The 23,339-nt window shown below is 47.3% G+C and overlaps 1 protein-coding gene across 4 annotated transcripts in view; it reads left to right on the top strand.

Annotated features, from left to right (window-relative positions):
- ARHGAP40 (Rho GTPase activating protein 40) overlaps window positions 1-23,339 on the top strand; it is a 475,540-nt gene that overhangs the window by 367,131 nt on the left and 85,070 nt on the right. For all 4 annotated transcript variants that reach the window (XM_086932262.1, XM_086932263.1, XM_086932260.1 and 1 more), the window contains 2 exons: window positions 6,664-6,884; window positions 18,522-18,591. In XM_086932262.1, coding sequence (XP_086788388.1) covers window positions 6,664-6,884; window positions 18,522-18,591 — 291 coding nt within the window. The remainder of the gene's footprint in view (window positions 1-6,663; window positions 6,885-18,521; window positions 18,592-23,339) is intronic.

The following is a 23,339-nucleotide window of genomic DNA, read 5'->3' as shown; positions in this document are numbered from 1 at the left end:
CTTAAACACTCTTTAACCAACTTGCAAGGAATCGTGGCGATTCCTTGCAGTGCCCGTGAAATTTAAGCTCAATGCGCATGCGCATTGAGCTTAAAAGCGCGTGCACATGCCCCCAGCCGCCTGCCTTGCACGTCTTTTCCCTCAGCCGCACTCCTCCCACACCCCCGCTCCGCCCCCTCCCCTGCCTGCCGTGTCGCATTTCTTCAGGGCACCTCCCCTCACCACTTCCCCAGCAGCATTTGTTCCCCAGCCTGCCGAGAGCAGCTCTGCCCTCTCCCCACTCTCTCTCCCCTCACGACGCTCCTCCCGCTCCGCTCCGCCCCCTCCCCACTCTCTCTCCCAGCACACCTCCCCCTCCAGCATACAACACGGAATTCAGGCTCCGCCAGCTCGTCGATTTTATTTTAGTACCAACCAATTGACATGTTCCTGTAACTTATTTAAAACTTTTATATTTTATAAAACACAATTACGCCCAAATTATTTCCTCATCACTTTCGCGGTGGCAAGTCTGCAATTCATGAAAGGGGGAATGGGAAGTCACCAAACATATGCTTTACTTGAAGTTTGACTTATTTTACTTAGCTTGGGGCTGTTGATTATTTGACAGTGAGCGCGACACGCATGAAAGGGTCTCCTTGAAGGAAATTCAGTTTCTTCAACAGGCACTCTGCTCAGCACCCCACCCTTCCCCCACACGTGACTGCTGCCTTCTTTTAAGCTACAAATGAAGCGTACTTACTAACACTCAAACCTTCCTGCCTGAACAATTACCTTAACTGGCATATTACACCAGGCTCGAGCACGTGTAACGTGTGGAGTTCAATCTCTTACCTAAATGTCATTTCAAAGTCACATCGATGCGGGTGTGTACAGTATTTCTCTATTATCATATTTGCTTTCTTACTTTTTTTTGCAAAGAGATTGCTTATAATGTATAATGGCGTTGACGCATGGCTGATATAGTTCACGTGATAAATAATGATAAACTTGTAACTTTCATTGTTTTACGCTCAATTTCCGCAGTAGCATCATAAAAATTAAAACGTAGGAATTTTTTTTAGGCTAACTGATCTATTTCACCCTACCACCTCCAATTGATGGGCCAACAAATGACTATTAAAACACGGACTGAATTATCTCATTTTGTATAATTATAGTCACAATCCAAGTGCTGGATTTAATGCGAGCAGCTTAACAAATCTACAAGATCCGCATTTTCGAATTGGAGTAGTGGGTCTCAATTTCGCATATGCACTAAAGGCACAGTGCTCACAAACTCTCTAAGGTTATCACGAACAGTAATAATCCTAATGTTTGCCTCCTCGCAATTTAAAAGCGCCAAGAAACCGCGTGGTAGAAGTGCGCTATACAAATGTTTTTAAATTCAAATTCAAATTTAATAAATATGAGGTCACAAGGGGAAATAGGAAATGGGGTCCTTTTCGTTCAGTCATTTCTTTCTGGCTGGCTGGCCTGAACTACAACAGTACCCAGTTCTTTTTAAGTCCTGCTAATAATCGTTTCCACGTGCTAACTTTAACTGATGTGCAACTTCACATGAGTAAATGGAACACAGCTGTGCAATTGCTCATTAAACATCCACCACCACCACATCCACCATCAACTCCAAATCCACCTCCACATCCACCTCCAAATCCACCTCCAAATCCACCACCACATCCACCATCACATTCACCGCCACATTCACCGCCACATTCACCGCCACATTCACCGCCACATTCACCGCCACATCCACCGCCACATCCACCGCCACATCCACCGCCACATCCACCACCCCATCCACCACCCCATCCACCACCCCATCCACCACCACCCCATCCACCACCCCATCCACCACCACCCCATCCACCACCACCACCGCATCCACCACCACCACCGCATCCACCATCACCACATCCACCACCACATCCACCATCAACTCCAAATCCACCTCCACATGCACCTCCACAACCACTGCCACATCCACTGCCACATCCACATCCACCACGAAACTTAACGGGTCTGGCGATAAGCACAGTAAGGCTGCGCCACTATGTAATGAACAAAACAATTGCCAGTGCTGTGCACTAGTTTAAATCCAAGTGAAAGAAGAAGCTCCTAGTCGCTACTTCCAAAACAGACCACTCTTTCAGTCGAAGTTTCTAGTAAAAAAATTAGAACTCTTTTATTTATTCTTTCTGATGTCAAATTTGTTTGTTTTTTATGTATATTTTTTGCAAAGGAAAGATTTTTCACCTATAAATGTACATACATGTATTTACAAAATCAAACATTTATCATATATAGAAAATGGAGGAGTAAAGCTTTTTGAAACAGGGGGAATGATGGATTGTGGAGACACTAAAGACACAAATAGACACAAAACACGTGTACACAAGACAGTGAATATATAACATTTCTGGGGCGCGTTGGTAATTGGTGATATAGTTTTATCAAAAATCTTCAACTAATTAAGTTGCTGCAATTTATAATGGAGCTAAATCCTAATCCTATTAACAATCACAGGAGTGGTAACATACAATACATGAGCTCCAAAACATCGCAAAAGTAACTAAGACCAAACACTATTTCCCAATATTTTTCTATCACTCTTATTTAGAGCACCATTTGATCTAAGGCCAACAACTTGGCACGAACACAACTACCACCTCGGTCGACGTGTTTCGAATCCTTTAAGTATTGTAAAGGATTCTCTTCAGGACCATACACAATCAATCTGGAAAACACAATAAGTGAAAGCGTTCTGTCAGTGAAAAATGAATATAAAGGAGAGACTCTCAACTCACATTCAGCCACCACATACTCTCAGGAAGCTTACCTGTCGCAGAGTTTCAATAAAGTTTAGAGATAGTAGTAAGCTGAAAAGGATTAAAAACCATGAATCAGAACGAGGCCATAGAGTAATCATACTCCATCAATATATATGGAGGGGAGATTTTTTGAAAAATACTCACTAGCAAGTAGCTATGTCAAGTCCAGCTATAGGTCGAAGTCCTATCGCACACTAAGTGTGGATCTCTGGCACTCCTCTGCGCTCAGTCAATTCGGGTTGTAACACCTCGAGAACAATTCTGGAAAATGATAGGAGAGGCTGTTACTTAGGCTAATCGTGACATGGTGATGGCATCTTGTGAGACAATTTAGCATGGCCACTAGGCTAGCCGTGGGGGGGCGTCGAGAGATTGGCCATTCTGACGCGGTATAAGAAAGCGGCTAGGGATACCTCTCTATGACGGAGCTGACATTCAGGGTGTTGCCTCGCCCTTCGTGCAAGCGCGGGCTGCCATAGCAAAGTTGAAACTATAGTGCACAGTTTTAATGCTCTACGGGGTTCGCTGTGCAAGGGTGTATCGTACCATCCTTCCTTACTTGAGATCCGCCGTCTGTCTCCTCCAGATTAGTTCGCCTTTGTGTATTTACGCGATGCCGATTAGATCCGGGTTAGCCTTATTTCAATGGGCGGTGTTTCCGGGTTGATTCGCATGCCTCATGGGAGTTGTAGTATCGCTTCAAATGTGACGCGAAGCCCTAAGTACATATTTCTGCATTGTGATGCTGTTGTTCTAATATCGTCTCTGTTGCGAAATAATTACAAACACTGGAAATGAGCTTTGTGCAAACGGAGAAATATGCTTTAAAGCTTGGAAGTATTTTCTGAAGAATATCTAAGTTTAATACGAATTGGAGGTGTGTCACATGGGGCTGGAAGTCCAAAGTGAGCGATGTAAGGAGGGTGCCGGGGGATGAATGAATGTGCTGGATATAGACATTTGCTCAAGGAAAGAGTTTACAGTTTGTATAATTCAGACATTTCATTGAGACCTTGTGTTGTGGTATTAAACTTCAGTATTAGCATTGCCTCGCGTTGTCGCAGCTTGGCCTCTACGTCTCCGCCTCTAGGGTCAGTATCAATTTTAGAAATTATTGTCCATTTAAACTCCTTTTCGCTGTGCTGGACTTGACATAGCTACTTGCTAGTGAGTATTTTTCAAAAAATCTCCCCTCCATATATATTGATGGAGTATGATTACTCTATGGCCTCGTTCTGATTCATGGTTTTTAATCCTTTTCAGCTTACTACTATCTCTAAACCTCCTTTTATATTCATTTTTCACTGACAGAACGCTTTCACTTATTGTGTTTTCCAGATTGATTTTGTATGGTCCTGAAGAGAATCCTTTACAATACTTGAAGGATTCGAAACGCGTCGACCGAGGTGGTAGTTGTGTTCGTGCCAAGTTGTTGGCCTTAGATCAAATTGTGCTCTAAATAAGAGTGATAGAAAAATATTGGGAAATATTGTTTGGTCTTAGTTACTTTTGCGATGTTTTGGAGCTCATGTATTGTATGTTACCACTCCTGTGATTGTTAATAGGATTAGGATTTAGCTCCATTATAAATTGCAGCAACTTAATTAGTTGAAGATTTTTGATAAAACTATATCACCAATTACCACCGCGCCCCAGAAATGTCAGTTATATATTCACTGTCTTGTGTACACGTGTTTTGTGTCTATTTGTGTCTTTAGTGTCTCCACAATCCATCATTCCCCCTGTTTCAAAAAGCTTTACTCCTCCATTTTCTATATATGCTAAATGTTTGATTTTGTAAATACATGTATGTACATTTATATGTGAAAAATCTTTCCTTTGCAAAAAATATACATAAAAAACAAACAAATTTGACATCAGAAAGAATAAATAAAAGAGTTCTAATTTTTTTACTAGAAACTTCGACTGAAAGAGTGGTCTGTTTTGGAAGTAGCGACTAGGAGCTTCTTCTTTCACTTGGATTTAAACTAGTGCACAGTACTGGCAATTGTTTTGTTCATTACATCCACATCCACAGCCACATCCACCGCCACCAGATCCACCACACCCACCACCACCCCATCCACCACCCCATCCACCACCACCACCACCGCATCCACCACCACCACATCCACCACCACATCCACCACCACATCCACATCCACATCCACCACCACATCCACCACCACATCCACATCCACCACCACATCCACCACCACATCCACCACCACATCCACCGCCACATCCACCGCCACAACCACCACCACATCCACATCCACCGCATGCACCACCACCGCATCCACCACCACCACATCCACCACCACCACATCCACCACATCCACCACCACATCCACCACATCCACCACCACCACATCCACCGCATGCACCACATCCACCACCACCACATCCACCGCATGCACCACATCCACCACCACCACATCCACCGCATGCACCACCACCACATCCACCACCACCACATCCACCACCACATCCACCACCACCACACCCACCACCACCGCATCCACCAACACCACATCCACCACCGCATCCAACACCACCGCATCCAACACCACCACATACACCACCACATACACCACCACCACTTTCACCACACCCACCACACCCACCACCACCACATCCACCACACATCCACCAACACATCCACCAACACTTCCAACACCACCGCATCCACCACCACCACATCCACCACCGCATCCACCACCACTGCATCCACCAACACCACATCCCCCAGATCCACCACATCTATATGTGTGTGTGTGTGTGTGTGTGTGTGGCTCTGTGTGTGTGTAGGTGCAAATGCAATGTGCTTGGATTTTCGTCACAATAAAATACACTGAACATAATCTTCACAAAACTTATTTACAAACGTTTAAGGTATTGCCATTGTAAATTAAAATAACTTTTATTTAAGTATTAATCATTTACAAAAATAAAAGCCATTGTTATTTGTAATATCAATACATCTAAGTCACATAAATACAACACACATTGCATTACAAATGCTATAGGTGTCACATTTGCGAAAGTTAAAACTATTGACATTGTAACTGACAAAGCTATTAATTTTGCAATTTTCAAAACCAACACATACATAAAAAAGTGTCATTTACAATAACAATCGCTCAAACTTTCCTAATGCGAGACCTATTGCATTTCCAATGCTTGTTTCTCTTGTACTTATCTCTCACCCCCATGCATTCTGTGTTCTCACCCTTCTCTGTTTCCCCCACACTCTCCAAGTTTCTCTTACCTACATGTGATTTTGCCCTCCCCCTGAGCGCCATGTTTTACTGTCCACCACACTCTGTGTTCTCTCCATGTGTGCTTCTACCCCTGCGCCCAGTATTGCTCTCTCCCTTGTGTGATGCTCTTCCCCTCCTCACCTTCACCCACTCCTCCATTCTCCCTTCCCTTATTTTCTTAGCCCTACTTTCCCTTTTTTTGTAAATATGCTCTTTTGTGCTAAAACATCGTACTTTTTTTCTTTATTGATCCAATTGGTGCCCGCCATCTTGGATCGGTAAATAAAAAATTAATCCAATGGTACCTGTGTCATTCTGTTGGCGTGTACATTGGTTTGGACGTGCCTTCAGTATAGTCCAGTCATTACGTCACTTTTTTTGCTGATACTGTACAACATGCTGTATAAAGCACACCACTGTAGATCATCACTTAAAGGCATAGGTAAAGCTATTGGTCATAACGAGGAGACATATTGGTTTTGCCAATGCTTGATATTCTTGCTTTCATTATGTTGATGATACATCTTCCCTCTGTCCGTAACATCCTTTTTGACTTTGTATTCCAGAGGGAGAGATCGAAGCGGATTGGCTCCAAGATGCCGGCCTGTCCATCTTGCTCACGGATCACACCGCAGACGCTGAAAACTATCTTCTGCTGTCTACGCTGACCAAGACCCAGGCGGCGGCCGTACAGCGCAGGCTGGACACGTACTCGCGCTCAATGCGGAAGAAGAGCAAGCAGCCTGTTCGAGACGTCCGGGATGTGTTTGGAAGGGATGCCTGTATGGTAAGAGCGTTTCTGCCTTTTTCCTTCCCATTTTCATGGGATGGTTGACTGTGTCAAGGCCATATGTCTCGGTTTGCTGTAGTAAATCCGATGCCTACACCTGATTTTATTTTGAATCTTTTAAACCAGCTGAGAGAAGGAAAAGGGCTGGGTTATGCATTTGATTCCCAGAAATCCAAGTCCTCGCCATAGTGGGCCCACCGTGGGCACACCCATACCCACAATGACTTCTAGCAATACTGAAATTGTTAGACAGGCAACGAGACAAGATCAGGGCGTCCCACATGAACTTGCAGACTAGGGGGCGCAGTCTCTTGAAATATGCCATAGTTGTGCCACACGTAGACTCACAAACCTGTGAGTTCTGAGACTCTTAGGATGAAAATAGAGTAGAATTGTTTTCCCTGCTCTTTTGTTGCATACCAGAAGCAAAAAGAGCAGGCGATTGACGGAAAGTTGCACAATGCAAACCTTCTCCCACAGTCAAGGCTGTACTTGGGTGAATGTTTGACATTGTCCAGTGTCCTGTCCATCAGTTGTTCTTTTTGCATTTGTTGCATACCAGGTCACTCCTGGTCACATCCCACAGAGTTCCCTTAGCCCCCAGCAGTGCAAGTACGCCAATTGACCATATAGACCGGAGAAAATTGACAGGTGTCCCATGAACCTCTCTCAAAAATACCTGAAAGGGACGCACATTTGCAACATTAACTGCCTGAGATCACAGACCATTTATTGGCCTCCCCTCACTCTTAACCAAGAGCAAGCCCACATACGAGAGAACTGGACTAGTATCGTTAGACATTTCTAATAGAATCCAGACTAGTACAGTTTATATGCAAAATTATAATAGTACAAATAACAATAACTGTGATGATAGAAAACAAAACAAAATATGTTCAGAGGCAGCATGTGCTTTATATAATTTCTCTTCCTACGGAGTCTTTCCAAAATAAAGTTATCACCTAAAAGTCTGCCATCGCCAGAGGTCCAATACATATTGCATAACTGTTCAGACAACAGCCTGCACCTAGCCCACAGGCCAGGCTGTCTCTCAAAGAGCCCAGCTTGCTAATGGCCTTTGTTTATCACTGTGGAGAAAAATATTTCCTGGAATTCAAAATGAACCTCTCTGCCTGAGAGACATGTAGACCATGTTTTTGTACTTCTATTACAGGCATTACTAGGGCAGTTTCTGGTGATTAGTCAAGTAAAGTGTGAAATTACGGAAAGTCTTAGTCCTTTCTCTAAATGTCCATGCAGGAATCCACTAGGCCTAAGTTAGACATTGTGCATTATATAAAGGATAAAGTACTCCTTACTGTACATTATAAGGATATTGCAAGTCACTGAGGCTTTCCATCGCCATATAGAGGAACGAGGCTGAAGGCTGAGTTTCTCGGTAAGGGTATGGAAGTCAGAGAATTGTGAATATCCTTATCCTGTACACTAGGGGGATACTGTATCCCATATCATATATAGTCACACCGTAACCTTTCCCACAAACCACTTAAAACCATGTTGTGTAGCTCTTTCATTTGAATTAGTGAGCATATTTGCAAACATGAAGAATAAAAATAAAACCTCTAGTGCAAAACCGGTTAGATATGCGTTGCTTTGTTGCAAACAGATATTAGAAACCGTTCAGTACAAGTCGTTTAAAAAAAAAAAATTAAAGAAAAGCTGCAGTAGCTCGGAATGTTTAGAAACATGTAGAAAGATTCTAGCTTTTCTCTATCTAAGGAGTGCAAAAAGTAAATATTTTCCCTCCCTTGTCTTGTCATTGTAAGCTATTAAAACAGAGCAGAAGAAAGAAGGCTACTTTCCGGTTTTGTTGCTTTTAATAGCTGCTTCAATTATGCTCCTTGACCTGACCCAACTTTGACCTCACTGCTGACTCTGGCAGGAGGGATGGTGATCTCAGAACTCGACTGTAATAACTTATAATAGCCCAGCTCTGATGTCTTCTCAATTATAATTGGTTCCTGAGTATGTCACTAGTCACCGATTTATAAAGAAATTGGGGACGTGCATTTCTTCAGGGATTACAAAAATCCCATGTATTATATGAATATATGAAATAAAAGCACATCATAATACATAAAATAAAGGCAACTTACTGTTATATTCGATCATCGTAAAGTAGCAAAAGCAACCACATTTAGCCATAAATGACCGCCCAATAATTGTAGGTGCATGGCAGGTACAAATGAAAATAATGTGTGTATGAAATTGAGAATATTAGTTGAGGGGCTTGAGAATCTACCTCAAATAATAATAATTGTCCTTGTCAAAGTGAACCATAAAAGTCACTTAATAAACCTGTGCTTGACTCTCTTATAGCTTGGTGCAAACAGTCAGGCTTCATTTAGAACTAATATGTGAAGTATTTATGCAGTACTTAAACTGCAATAAATTTGGAATGCAAAACAATAAAAGTCCTAAAATGAGTTTAGAATTTTTTTAATAACCTTTTATAAAATTACACCAAAATGACAAATTCCATAAGAGAATCGGAGTAATGAATTTTTAAAGGTTTAAGTGAAAACAGCGCCAAGAAGTTCAAAGTGCAATTGATAGTCACTGGTAGTGGTAGAACAGAGCCTAGACGTAATTTGATGGTGCCCACGAGGGAGCACATTTCAGATACACTAACCAGGTTTGTCCTGGTCTCAAATGTTACTTTATAACTTTAGTCCCTTAACCTGTTGCATGCGTTGGATGGCCCCTGGCTGTCTGACGTCACAGGGGGCGTGAGTGGAGGACGGCCGGGGGCCGTCCGAAACACGTCCACTCATTAATATGCCTGCACCGCAGTGGAATTCGCGCGGCAGTCAACGGGTTAAGTCTCAATCCGGCACAGTAGTACACTACTAAAGTCACCTGGACCTCAGAGTTGGCACTTAGAGACTCACAGGGTAGAGGCCACAACGTGGTACACTCCAGGATCAATTGTTACTGTTCAGCTGGGCAGGTGCAGGAAAAGGCCTTTTGCAGCTAGTTGTTTCCCTGTAGCTTTAATAGGAGGTCAGCCTTATGACCGGTGGACTCCATTTCTTTGCCCTGGATACAAGTGGGAGAGCAGGTCCAGTTTTCAGGACTCTTTTCAGGTCACAGACAGAAGGTCAGTACTCCTTCTGGTCTTTTAAGTTCCAGAGAGTATCCAGAAGTCGATGCCTGGAGGGGCTACATTTATGCCTGGTACATACTAGTGAGTGGGAATGACCCCTAGAGACTTCAACCAATGGAAGCAAAGTTTCCCAAGGCTAACCCTACCTTCTTTGGGCATTTTTAAGATGGTGGACATATTCGGCCACACTAAATGTGGCTCTGAGAGCTTGGTGTTTTTTGGATAGTATTATGGTAATCCTAGTGTCCTCCCGCATCAAACACCTAAATACGGTTTGAGGCAGGTCTTGTATCAGAACAAAACCCAGCGTTTCAGTAGCCAGACCGTGAATATACAAGAGCTGTTTAGGTATGCTGTCCTCGTCCTTTGAAGTGTACCCCAGGTATTATATGTAAACCGCCAGGCGTCTTATCACTGTAATGCGTAAAGGGACCTCACTGTGAATGGAGCCAGACTGGCTAGCTGGATGAAAGAGTGGCAGGCCTAGGTGTTAGCTGATTCTGCTTGTGACAGGAGAGGTCCCTTTTAAGTTAATCCCATCATAGGCACAGCCCCTAGGTCATCCTCCCAAAGGAATTGAAAAACCACCCACAACCAAGATCTTTGTCCACCGTCTGGAAGCACTACACAAGCCCCTGAGGCGCTGGGTACCTGCAGTACTATATATTAGGGACTTGTAAGTACAGTAAAGGTGCTGATCATGTATTTGCCAATTTCCTAGGTTTATAAGGTAGAGAACAAGCACTTTATCTGTGGTTCGCAGGGGTAGGTGCACAGAGTTTTATGGCCAACAAATCAGGATCAGCAACAGCAGTCAAAAATCTGGGTGATTTTGTAGAAAGGTCACTTTCAAAAAAGTGTAATGCAATCACAAAGCTCTGTCTGACATGGAAATAATGGTGGCTTAAACCGATGCTTACTTTTCATAGATAGCTCAAGAGCTATCTAAGCAGTTGTGATTGTGGCCCTTGAACAAGGACTAGGTTCCAAAAAAAAGTAGATGCCCTTGAATGATTCTTTTTTTTTTTTTTTGGAAAACCTTTATTTGCAGAAAAAGTACACCGCTATTCAGCCATACATCCCGGAGGCCAGGCAGCATGAAGTCAACAGGAGAGGTCGTGCACAACACAATAATCAGAAGCAATCAGGTTTAATTTTTAAATAAGAGTGAACTCAAAAACAATTAAACCATGAGGTAGAAAGGCCCAGAAAAGGCCAAAAGAAAAAGGCGTGCAGAAAGCACGATAAACAGCGGAAAAGAAAGAGAAAGAGGCTGAGGACAATACAGATATAGCGGGCTTTTGTAGCGGGAGGGGGTCGGAGGCTCGACACCCAAGGTTGTGCACAAAAAGAATGACAACTGTGAATTACGTGGGGGGTAGCACAGTAGGAGACGAAGTGGAGTCCCGGGTAGGGGATACTACGGGGAAGGCAGGGTCTCGGAATCGAGTTCCACGGGAGGGTCGCAGATGTCGCCCCTATAGGAGTTCCAGGCACCCCACACAGACATCCACATTCTAGGCTTACCCCTGGCCACATACACCGTCTTCTCACGCAGCATGCACCAGTCCATATTTGATTCCCAGAGGCTGAGCGAGGGGGGAGCTGGCGCACCCCATTTCTGGGCGATATCCCTTTTGGCCACCATGTAACCCAGGGTGACCCATCGAGTCTGCGCAACACTATAATCAGACGGGCCCCAGATGTTAAGGAGACATCTCCGGGCCTCAGCCGGCAGGGTCACACCAGTTACTTCTTCCATCACGGCATGTACACGCGCCCAATATCGGGTCACACAAGGGCATTCCCATATGATATGTAGGAAGGTCCCAAGCATCCCACATCCCCTCCGGCACATGCCATCCGTTGACAGCCCCATGTGTATTAGTCTGGGGCCGGTGACATACACCCTATGCAGTATCTTCAGCTGTACCAGGCGGAGACGCGCCGAAATCGCCACTTCTCTGGGAGAGGAAATCGCCAATTGCCAATCCTCATCATCCACCTCAATTCCATCATGCACCCAAAGCTCTCTCAATCGCACCAGCAAGTCAACTCGCACATTAATAAGTTTTTTGTAGGTTAGGGAGATAGCGCTGTCCGGCATATGGCCGTCCAACACCCGATCCTCCAGGGGAGATGATTCGGGGATCGCTTCCGCCCCCGACACATAAGGGGAAAGAGCATGGCTAAGCTGAGCGTGTCGGAAATATTCCGTTGCCGCCAGTTGGTACTCTGATTGCAACACATCGAAAGACTTGACCCTACCCCTGGCCACCATGTCCCCAACCTTGGATATCCCGATGGTGTCCCACCTGTCGAAGCCCTTCGTGTGCCACAACTTCCCCAGTACGTCCGAGTCAAACAGCGGGGTGGCCAAGGTAACCCTATTGTGCCAGCCCAAAGTTTTAGTAACTGCACGCCAGATATGAACCATAGTCTTAGTGGGACCCGTAAGCTTCCGATCCAGAGACCTAGAGTATAACGCTCTGTAGTAATTCCCGTCCCCCACGAGCCATCGATCCATAGCATAGCCTGGGTTAACCGCCGGGCCGTAGAGGCCGTGATTGATTGCCGCAAGTTGGGACGCCCAGTAATATCGCCGCACGTCGGGCAACGCAATACCCCCATCATAACTCGGTATAGTCAGCTTGGCCAGCGAAATCCGCGGCCTGCCGTCCCACAGCAACGCTCGTTGGAGGGATTCAATTTGCGCGAAGTATTTAGCTGTCACAGGGTCCTGGGTGTTCTGCAGGGCATACAGGAAGCGAGGTAACGCCATCATTTTAAAAAGTGCGGCTCTGCCCATAAGGGAGATCGGCAACTTCCGCCAGCCCTCTACGTCCCGGTGCAGCCGCTCCAACGGTGGAAGGAGGTTGTGTGAATAACGGGCTCGGGAGTCCTGCGACACGTAGATGCCTAAATACCGGAAGCCCTGTTGGGCCACCTGGATGGAGCATCCCCGGGGGAGGCGCGGCGTATCTCCGGACAGTACATACAGCGAGGACTTAGCCCAGTTGATCACCAGGCCCGAGTGGGCCCCAAAGGTCCTCAAGAGATCGAAAGCCACTATGAGTGAGTGACAGGGAGAAGTGAGGTACAAAAGGATGTCGTCTGCATAGAGCGACACCCGGTCCTCAAACCCCGGGGACCACGATATGCCAGAGATATCGGGGTGCGTTCTGATCCACGCCGCCAATGGCTCAAGTGCCAGAGCGAACAAAAGCGGAGAAAGCGGACAACCCTGTCTAGTGCCTCTGCGTAGCGCGAAAGAGGCCGACTGCCGACCATTAACCGCCACGTTGGCCAGTGGTGCAGAGTACAATAGTCGGACCCAGCCAATGAATGCGGGTCCAAACCCCAGCTTGGCCAGTACAGCCCACAGGTAATTCCACTCCAACGAGTCGAAAGCCATAGTGGCGTCGAGAGAGGCGAGGACAGCAGGTTCACGAATCAGGTGCACACGTGCCATCACTGCGTGAAGTCGTCTCAGGTTGAGCGCTGTGTTCCGGTGCGGTATGAAGCCGCACTGGTCCGGGTGGACCAGGTCCGAAATCACGCCCACTAGCCGGTTAGCCAGTATCTTAGCCAGAATCTTAGGCTCAGCGTTCAAAAGGGAGATGGGTCGGTAAGACCGGCAAAGATCGCGCGGTTTCCCCTCCTTGTGAATCACTACGATGGTAGCCAACCGCTGGTCTGGGGGGAGTTCTCCCACAGCACGGGCCTCAAGGAACATGTTCAACAAGGGCCCGGCAAGCGAGTCAGCCCTGAGTTTGTAGAGCTCAACCGGGATGCCGTTAGGCCCCGGCGCTTTGCCAGAGCGCAAGGATTTGATAGCCAAGGCCACCTCGTCCGCCGTCAGCGTCCGATCCATGTCGTCTCGCTCAAGGTCCGAGAGACAGGGAAGTTCTATATCTTCCAAAAAGGAGGCCGACGCAGACTCCGGAAGAGGGTCCGCTGAGGCGTACACCTCCTCGAAGTAGTCCGCGAAGGACCCAACTATCGCCGCCGGGTCCGTCAAGGTGACGCCCTCCGCTCCCACCAACTCCGGGACCACTCGAGACGCAAGTTCCCGTCTATCCAGCCACGCCAAGAGCTTACCAGCCTTGTCTCCCGCGTCGTATATCCTACCTTGTTGCTCCCTACTCAGGGCTTTCGCCGCATCCGTGGCAGACGCGCGGAGCTCGGACTGTTTAAGGGAGAGCGTGTGAAGCAGTTCGGGAGATGGGTCTAGCTCCAATTGAGAGTTTAGCTCAGCAAGGTCGGATTCCAGCCGAACAACATCCTCATCCCGCCGGCGGCGGGCCTCCGCAATCAAGGAGAAGGCCTCGCCGCGCAGCACGGTCTTGAAAGCCTCCCAGAGGGAGACGGCTGAGTCAACTGAGCCAGTGTTTTCGGCAAAGTACCGGTCCATTGCTTTGGTCAGTAGCGACCTGGACTTCGGGTCACGGAAGTACCACGGGTTAATGGGAGCCACTCGCGATGACGCGGGGATTTGAAAATCGAAGGAAACCCAAACTGGGGAATGGTCCGAGATACCCCTAGCCAGGAGACGCGCCGTGGATACGGACTGCGCCTGGGCAGCCGGGGTGAGAATGTAGTCTATCCTGGATAGGCTACCATGTGCGCCGGAGAGAAACGTGTACTGTCGCTGGGAGGGGTGCATCAACCGCCAGCAATCAACCATCCCCATTGAACCCAAAAAGTCAGGCAACCAGGACTGGGAAGGACGCAGGTCTCTGGATGGGAAGCGCTCCAGGGTGCCGGACACGACAGAGTTAAAGTCTCCACCCACCAACAACAGGCCCTCGGGGAGACCCAAAATGGCGGCAGCCAGGTCCCTAAAAGTGGTTTCCTGTAACCCCGGGGGAATGTAAACTGAAACCAAAACCAGAGTACGGCCCTCCCATTTGCCCACCACAGCCACATATCTGCCTCTCTCATCCGCAGTCACTGACTCCACCTCCAACGGGAGGGACATGCGCACCATGATACCCACCCCTCGTGATCCCGAAGAGAACCCCGAGTGTGCCACCATTTTAAATCCACGTCTGCTCAGTGCTTTACAAGTGTGTCCCACTAGATGGGTCTCCTGTAAGAAAATGACATCAGGCGAATAACGTTTAAGCATCTGCAAAACAACACCCCTCTTAATGCGGTCCCCTAACCCGTTGACATTCCAACTCAACAAGTTTAAAGATTTACCCCCCATCGGCAAGGAAGCTCCACCCCCTCCCCACCCCCCGCAATGGCGCCCACCACAACGACATAACAGTCCAAGGAACCCTCAGCCGGAACAAAGAAGAAGACAGAAAAGAAAGTTGAAAAACCACACCCCAACTACCCCCCACCCTGCACCCCTGCATTAGACTATAATCCACCCCAACTAGCAGTGTGCCTGTCGCCCCTTAACTAATCTACAAGAAGTCTACAGAGGAGAAAGGAGACATCCTATCGCCCCCCGTCATCCCCCATATTAATGACAAAGAGTCAAAACCAATAGCAGCAATGTCCGAAGTAGAGGTCCCATACGGTCACCCAGCTAGCGGAAAGTCAAACTGAAAACCATTATTCCCGTGCTTCCGCGCCTCCGGTAGCCTCCTCCGTCTGGTCAGCCGGTTCTTGTCGCTCCTGGGGAAGGGTGTCCAGCCAGTGTCCCACCTCATCCGGAAAGTCAAAAAACAAGGTCCGGTGGTCACGCTCAATCCGAAGCTTGGCTGGGTAGAGCATGGAGTACCGCAGGCCCATTTCCCTCAGTCGCCGTTTCACCCCAGTAAAACTCTGACGTTTTTTCTGCACGGCCTGGGTGAAGTCCGGAAAGAAGTTAACTTCGGAGTTTTGGAAACGCAGAGGGCCCGCGGTCCTCGATGCCTGCAGGATAGCGTCTCTGTCCCTAAAGTTAAAGAGCCGTGCGATAATAGGGCGAGGGAAGGCGCCTGACTTCGGCGGTCCCCCCGGTATCCTGTGGGCCCGCTCCACCGAGAAGAATTTACTTAAGCCTCCGGGCATCAAGTTCTTAAGCACCAGATCCTCCACGAAAAGTTCCACCGAGTCCTCCTCGGCCTTCTCCGGGACCCCAGTAATGCGGACATTCTGGCGTCGCGCACGGCCTTCGAAATCGTCCAGCCGGCGCGCCAGCATACCGTTCGCCAGTTTCAAGTCACGCACCTCCGTCTGTATATCCGACACATCAGTGGTCAGGCTAGTCGTCTTAAGGTCCAGTGATTTGACCCGGTCGTTGGTTTTTCCGAGGTCAGTTCTGATGAGGTTCAACTCAATCTTCAAGGAGTCGACCTTACTGGACAGTTCCTCTCGGAGAGTATGCATTTCTGATTGCACTCCCGTGATTGCACCCATAACGTCCCGAAGCGTTATCTCAGAGTCCTCCGGCGATCGATCCCTAGTCGGGTCTTTAGCACGGCCTGCCAGAACCGGCGAGCCCTTCGACTGGGAGAAGCGCTCTGGGATGGTAGATTGGGACTGGGACGGTTTTCTGTTGACCCGTTGGGACTTGCCTTTGTCCAGGTCCCCCCTGCCCGCCATATTGGCGCATCCAACAAGATGATCAACAGGGACCAAGAAGTCCAGCGGGAGGTGCGCCACACATTCAATGATGTTGCCAGGGTCCGATACACCAACCGAGTCTCAGGGATTTCAGATATCGGAGTCACACACCGCAGGGTCCAGGCGTAGACAAAGGAGCGCCCACATGGGAGCACCGCTGCGCACCACAGCAATAGACCAGTGGCACGGGCGGAGCCACCGAGGTCCGTCGAGCTAACGGGGTCCAGGAATATCCGATTTTCACTCCGAAAGCGGGCGCCGCATCAGGACCCACTCAGCAATCGATTCCCACAATTGTGGGACAGGATAGGCATCAGGATTATTGCGGAGGATCGGGAGGTCTTCGGAGCTCCGAGCTCACGCGGCCATCTTGATCGCCGGCGAAGCTCCTCCCCCCCTTGAATGATTCTTAAACATAGATAGTTATAAAGACCGGTTTCCTTTAATGTATTTTTAAAACGTGTAATCTGTGGGAGTTTATTTCTGCCATTTTGCAGGGTAATGTTTTGAGTGTTTCACCGACATTCAACATCCACAAAAAGTTTCTTTTAGATCGAAACGGGACCTCACATACGAGAAATGGGAGGGGCATCACAGAGATTATTTCCTATAACATTAGTGAGCTACTGCTGCATTACACTATTAAAAATCCACATTACAGTTCCTAAAAATAGGATGGAAACGGATTCAAAAATTGGACCAGTGTGTCTGCGTACTGTCCATGACCTGGCCAAAGAGGGCATGAAATATGGATCATATATTCAAAGCTGTTCCGAACGGGGCCCCCAAAGTACGTTTAGCCCAGTGCCCTCAAAATCCTTAAAATGTGTCTGCAGAGTGTATCTGCCTCTACTAATGTGTGTTCACCACTGCCAAGAAAAGGCCTCTTCGACATAGTTTTTGCATCTTAGTGTGATTTTTGCTCTGCAAGTGTTTTCACAGTCCTGTTGATTTTGCACAAAGCGAGACTTTGCATGTAAATGCGCTATTCCTACTAAAGTGGTTAGGGCTTTTGAAAAGCATTTCCATACTCCATATTTTACCACAGTTATTGCCAGCAACGCCAAATACATACACAGAGAGGGGCTTTCCAATGACATCCTTCAGCCATTGGTTTGTTTGGGCCAGTCCTTCTGCTATTGCTGGAAGAAATTGTCATTTGATATCACCTTAGTCCTTCCCGCATGGCACCAAGTAAGATTTTGCTCCTGTCATTGGTTTTGCACCCAAACGTTTTTTTCCACCTAAATGGGATTGTGCAAACATGTTTTCACCCTTAAGTTGATTATGTACCAATGGTGATTTTGCAACACAGGTTGCTGATGACCAGATGTGAGATCATGCTGGTGTCTACCTGATAACCTCTCACTACTGCGTTTTCTGTTATGAGTAAAAACCCACAGCTGCATCTTCTAGAATGAAAAATGGGACATTGACATAGGAGGTACGGAAAGAGGCAGATTGCACAGAGTCGTGGCAGAAATAGTCTCTGTGTTAGCATTTGTTAGCACGTTAAAGCAACGACCTTTTTGAAGTTGCCAGTGCCTTTTGTTTATATTGCCCTAAACGGTACCTTGTTGACTCTTGTTTCCTAGCAAACACATCTCCCTTTATCCAAAACATTATGGGCACAAAATCAGTGGTATCTTAAGTGACATTAATTACCTTCACAATATTCTTGGTATTTGTATAATAGTTAAACATTATCTGTAATAGTCCAGAATTTGGATACTAGAAGAACCTGCCTGATTTTAAGACGAACCAGCTTTGTTGGACACTTTCATGGTTCCAAAATGTGATAACTCACTATTATTATCTACTGCCTTTGTAGTTAACTGAGGGTTGGGATTTTCCTGGACTAATCTTGCTTTGCTGCCTCACTGCCCACCCTCTCAAATAGTGTAACCCCATGTTTAAGTCACTTTCCTTCTTTTATGCCACAGGGTTCGGAAGAAGCGGTGCAACCCAGCCTGGACCCTACACACCACAGCTTAGGAAGGGACTCCCATCCAGGTAAGGTGGTCCTCAGCAGACTCGAACCAATTGCTGTGTTAGGGCAATAGTCCAGTGCACCTTCACGGCCAGTGACCTGAGGCTTGGGTTGATGTGAGCTTGCCCTCCGCCCAGGTGAACAGCTGGTATTGGAGCTGTGTGGAGAAAGGTGCATTCGCTGCTTAGGGGCCAGTTTTGGGAATATTTCTTCAGCTCTGAAATCACTAGTACAGATTGTATTGTCCCTCTCGTTATGTTAATAAAATTCCCAATAGTAGAATAGGTTAGAAATTGCTATGCTACAAAGATTAGGTCATGCAAGTGCGTAATCCCAGTAGAGTGGTATAAAGGATAAATGCTGGTGGTTTTGGATTACTGCCCCCGAAATAACACACTTGTCAGAAAACACTTTGTGTGCGTATTTTCCATCAGCAAACAAACAAATACCATGGTTTAATGACAATCGTCCTTAATTATCTGATGATTTTTAGTGAACACGTAAATGGCCAGTACTTAATTTGTGCCGGTGGATCAGTTGGTTGGCACTGGTACTTACTTTTGGAAACATGGCTTCTTTTTTTTCATCAAACTTTGGCACAGAGCAGAAGTGAGAAAGTAGGAGGAGGAGAAAAATAGGAAAACTGTGACAAAGCGAGGAGCAGAAATGAAAGAAACCTGTTAGAGTAAGATGAAGAGGGAGGGAGTATAGGGTAAGGTAAGCAGAGGGTAAGGGTGGGGAAGCTAGGCAGCCTTGGTGTTCACCAGCTAAGAAATTCAGCAGTGCTGACGGCGGGCTCCTAAGAAAAACTTTGTTCTGAACTTACTTTTTTGTTTTGTGTACAAATTAACCACTTTTTACAACCTATTCCTTAAACAGCTGCAGTCTGTTGTGTATGCCATATTTCAGGGCGAATTGCTGTTTAGATGATAATTTTCATTATTTTCAGGTGGGATTACGGTAAAAGGTTAACTCCTCCAAGTAATTTTGTTTTCATTTTCTGTAATTGATGCTATGTATTCCAATATTAACAGTTAAAACTCAGAGTATGCCAACCACAGTTTATGTAGTGAATCCAAAATCCACTACTGTAGTGTCTCGCTCTAGTCTTCACGCTGCGGCGGCCTTTTTGTAGGACAGAGAGCAAGGAGGCCGCAGATGCTTATCGGCGCTCTCCCTATAAAATATAATTAAAGATATAAATACCGACCTGTATCCTATGTCCCTGAGAGTATCCTTTAAGGGGGAAAGTTAAGTATTACAACTGGCAATGAGGGCGGGATCCAGAAGAAAAAAAAAAACCGAAGACCACGTGGAACCCAGGGTGGTGAGCTGACCAGAAACCACCAGCATCCAGGGAGTGGAAACAGGCCACAGACCGGTACGGAGCAGGGAGGAGAGAAATGTAAATGTAGAGTATTTATATAGCGCACTTCTACCCGGAGGCCTCGTAGTGTTGTATTCATACCGCTGTGGAACCCATCCTGGCTTTCCTGTGACATGTCCACTCCTGGGCACCCCCAAGGGGAAGCCAGGCATCCACAGCGCTGCTGGGGCCGTTCTGGAGATTAAGCAAGCTATTGCCCAGAGTCACAAAGTGGGACCCATGATTAGCCTAGGCACCGAGGCGAGAATTATCAGGTCCGGGGAAATTGAGTCCAAGAGCTGCCGAGGCGGGAATTGAACCCTGGTCCCAACCAGACCTCTGCATCCGGGTCTGCCGCTCGAACCATTGAGCCACGCTTCTCCACAAGCGCAGCAGAGGAAACGCACACAGACACAAGCAGCCAGCCGCGCATAGAAACAGCCCGAGCTTAGCAGCTGCAGCCAAGGCCAACTACAGACAGGGTGGTCTGTCCAACAGTGTGAGCAAGGGTGAAGGCTTGAGTCACCACACACTACCCTTGTGCACATGCCCGGACTTGGCAGGGAACAAACACTGCTGTGAACACTGCCACCCATAGAAGAGGACAGGGGCAGGGCAGAGACACAATCGTCGGGGTGCAGAGACATCTGGTACCACGTTTTAGTGGACAGAGTGAGCGCCTGGGGCCCTGGAGGAGCAAACAGGACACAGCACAGGGGGCGAATCTGCGTCGCAACAGAGCCCCACACGACTGCACGGACGGAGTGCGCCAGGCAGTCCCAGAGGGGAGGAAGAGCTACCCGAGAGAAGAGCAGAAATGTGTGCACAAACATCCTCGCTCACGACACCGATCCTCATCCTACCCAAACCAGGTGATCCCTCGAAGTGGGAGGACTGGAGGGAATACTTCATGAACTATCTAGAAGACCTAGAAGTGGAGAATGGAGAAGTATTTCCCAGCAAAAGAAGGAAGAGGATATTGCTTTCGTAACCTAGGTTCAGAAGGCATCGGAGTGTTCCAGAATCTAGTCCCGACACCGTGACAAGCAGATGATGACAACGTGTTTCTGCACGTGATCGACGATCTGAATAAACATTATAGGCCGGCAGTGTGCACATCCATCGACAGGTACAACTTCCAACAAAGAAAACCAGCAGCGGTGGAGTCCTTAGACGAGTACGTAGCAGCGTTGAAGAAACTGGCAATCGCATGTAAATTCGGCACCATACACAAATTCATTAAAGACCAAATAGTCATGCACACCACAAACTCTGCAATCCAGGACAAGCTGTGGGTAAATGGAGATGCGACCCTGAAGGAAGTCCTAGCCATGGTGAAGAAAGCAGAGCGATCAAACAGATGCACGGAGGCGGCAAAAAGGGAGACCGCCGCCAGGCCCATGGTTAACAAACTCACAAAAGCAGAACCACCGGAAAGAGGCAAGGTAGTAGCACAGGACACAAGGACAAAAATCAAATGAACGTCCACACCAGCACCGACGAAGAAACTGGTCAGCAAAGGCAAGAAGACGTATTACAGGTGCAACAGTCTATCTCATGCGGCCTATGACCAGCGTTGCCAGGCTTTCCGCGCCAAATGCATGTTCTGCGGAATCGTAGGGCAGTATGAGAAAGTGTGTCGCTGCTAGCAGAAAAGACCAGCAGTCAAGTACGTTGCACAAGAGTCTAATCTAGAGGGAGAAGGAGAAGAAGAAGATAGCGTGTTATGCATAGAAGAACACATACTCTGGATCAACTGCAACCGCTCCAAGAAACCTCGGTGCGCCCTGGTGATTGGAGGAGTACCGATAAAGATGGTAGCAGATTCAGGATCCCCGTATACCATAATACCCGTATTATACAACGGACGGTGTGGGATGAACATTTCAAATGCCATCTGGGACATCCACCTGGAACCCCCAGATATTAGGCCAGTCACGTTCACAGGAGATCCATTCCTATGGTAGGATACCGGAGCCTGAAATTTGAGTTTAAATAGCGGAGTGCAGAGTGAAAATTATACATGGCGGAGAAAGGCCCTTCAGTCCTGGGATGGGTCGGCCAAGGAGACTTAGGCATACAGTTGAACCCGGGTGGCACCACACAAGTTCTGATGACCAGCCCCGAGCAACAACCACACGTCACAAAGATGAAGGAAGACTTTCCCTTAGTGTTTGGAGGCAAAGTGGACAAATTGACTAAATTCAAGCACAAGATTGACCTCCAGGCAGATGCGAAACCAGTGTGCCACAGAGTGAGAAATATCCAGTTGGCAATCAGAGAGATGGTACAACTGGAATTAGAGGCTGGAAGACAATGGCATTATGGAGCCTATTAATAGTGCAGAGTGGTTGGCACCGTTAGTGTTAGCGATGAAACCAACGGCAAGGTTAGTCTGTGTGTGGACCTGAGGGAATTGAACAAAAACAAAATAGTAGAAAAATTCCCACTACCAAGAATAGACGAGATGCTGGCAAAAACGAAGGGAGTTAAATGCTTCTCCACCATTGACCTCACCTCCGCCTACCATCAAATAGCTCTACACCACACATGCCGGAAATTGACGTAGTTCAGAACCCCATTCGGGTGCTATCAGTTTCGCAGAATGCCGTTTGGACTACCATCGGTGGCAGCCGTATTTCAGAAACTTATGCACAAGTTGTTCAAGGAAGTTGACGGAGTGCAGTACTTCAGGATGACATTTTGGTAATTGGCAAGAACAAGGCAGACAATGATGCTAAGTTGACCAAAGTCCTGCATGTCTTGGAACACAATGGACTCACGGCAGAGTGGGACAAGTGCTGGTTTGGAATGACGTCTGTCACATACTTGGGCCACGAGACCAGTGACCAAGGCATCGCACCTAAACAAACCAACATCAGAGCAATATGCGATGCACAACCGCCGAGAAACAAAGAAGAAGTCGGGTCCTTCCTAGGCATGGCCGAGTTTTACAGTAAGTTTGTGCAGCATTTCGCCACCAAGACACATCACTTGTGCCAACTCCTCCTAGACAAGACTACCTTTGAGTGGTTGGAGGAGACCCCAGAGAAATTCCAGAGGATCAAAGAGGACATCAGCACAGCAGTCCCTCTATATGTCTTTGATCAGCAAGGAAGATCAGTACTAACGACGGACGCAAGCGAAAAGGGCCTTGGAGCAGTCCTAATGCAAGAGACGAAAGATGGGGAAAACGTCCACCATCAGCTTCGCATCAAGATCTTTGTCACCCACGGAGCAAAAGTTCAGAGTAATAGAAAATGAGATGTTGGCAGCAGTCTGGGCCATGGAGAAGGTCCGCCAGTTCATATGGGGCGCGAGATTAAGGCTTAGGGCGGACCACAAGCCGCTGGTCGAAGTCCTCATGTCTTCCGGACATGCATATGCGACCCCCCGCATTGCTAA

The sequence above is a fragment of the Lissotriton vulgaris genome, chromosome 7 (assembly GCF_964263255.1).
Source record: "Lissotriton vulgaris chromosome 7, aLisVul1.2, whole genome shotgun sequence".
In the NCBI taxonomy this organism is placed as follows: Eukaryota; Metazoa; Chordata; class Amphibia; order Caudata; family Salamandridae; genus Lissotriton; species Lissotriton vulgaris.
The sequence above is the reverse complement of the archived record's forward strand: the minus strand, read 5'-3'. Positions and strand labels throughout refer to the sequence as shown.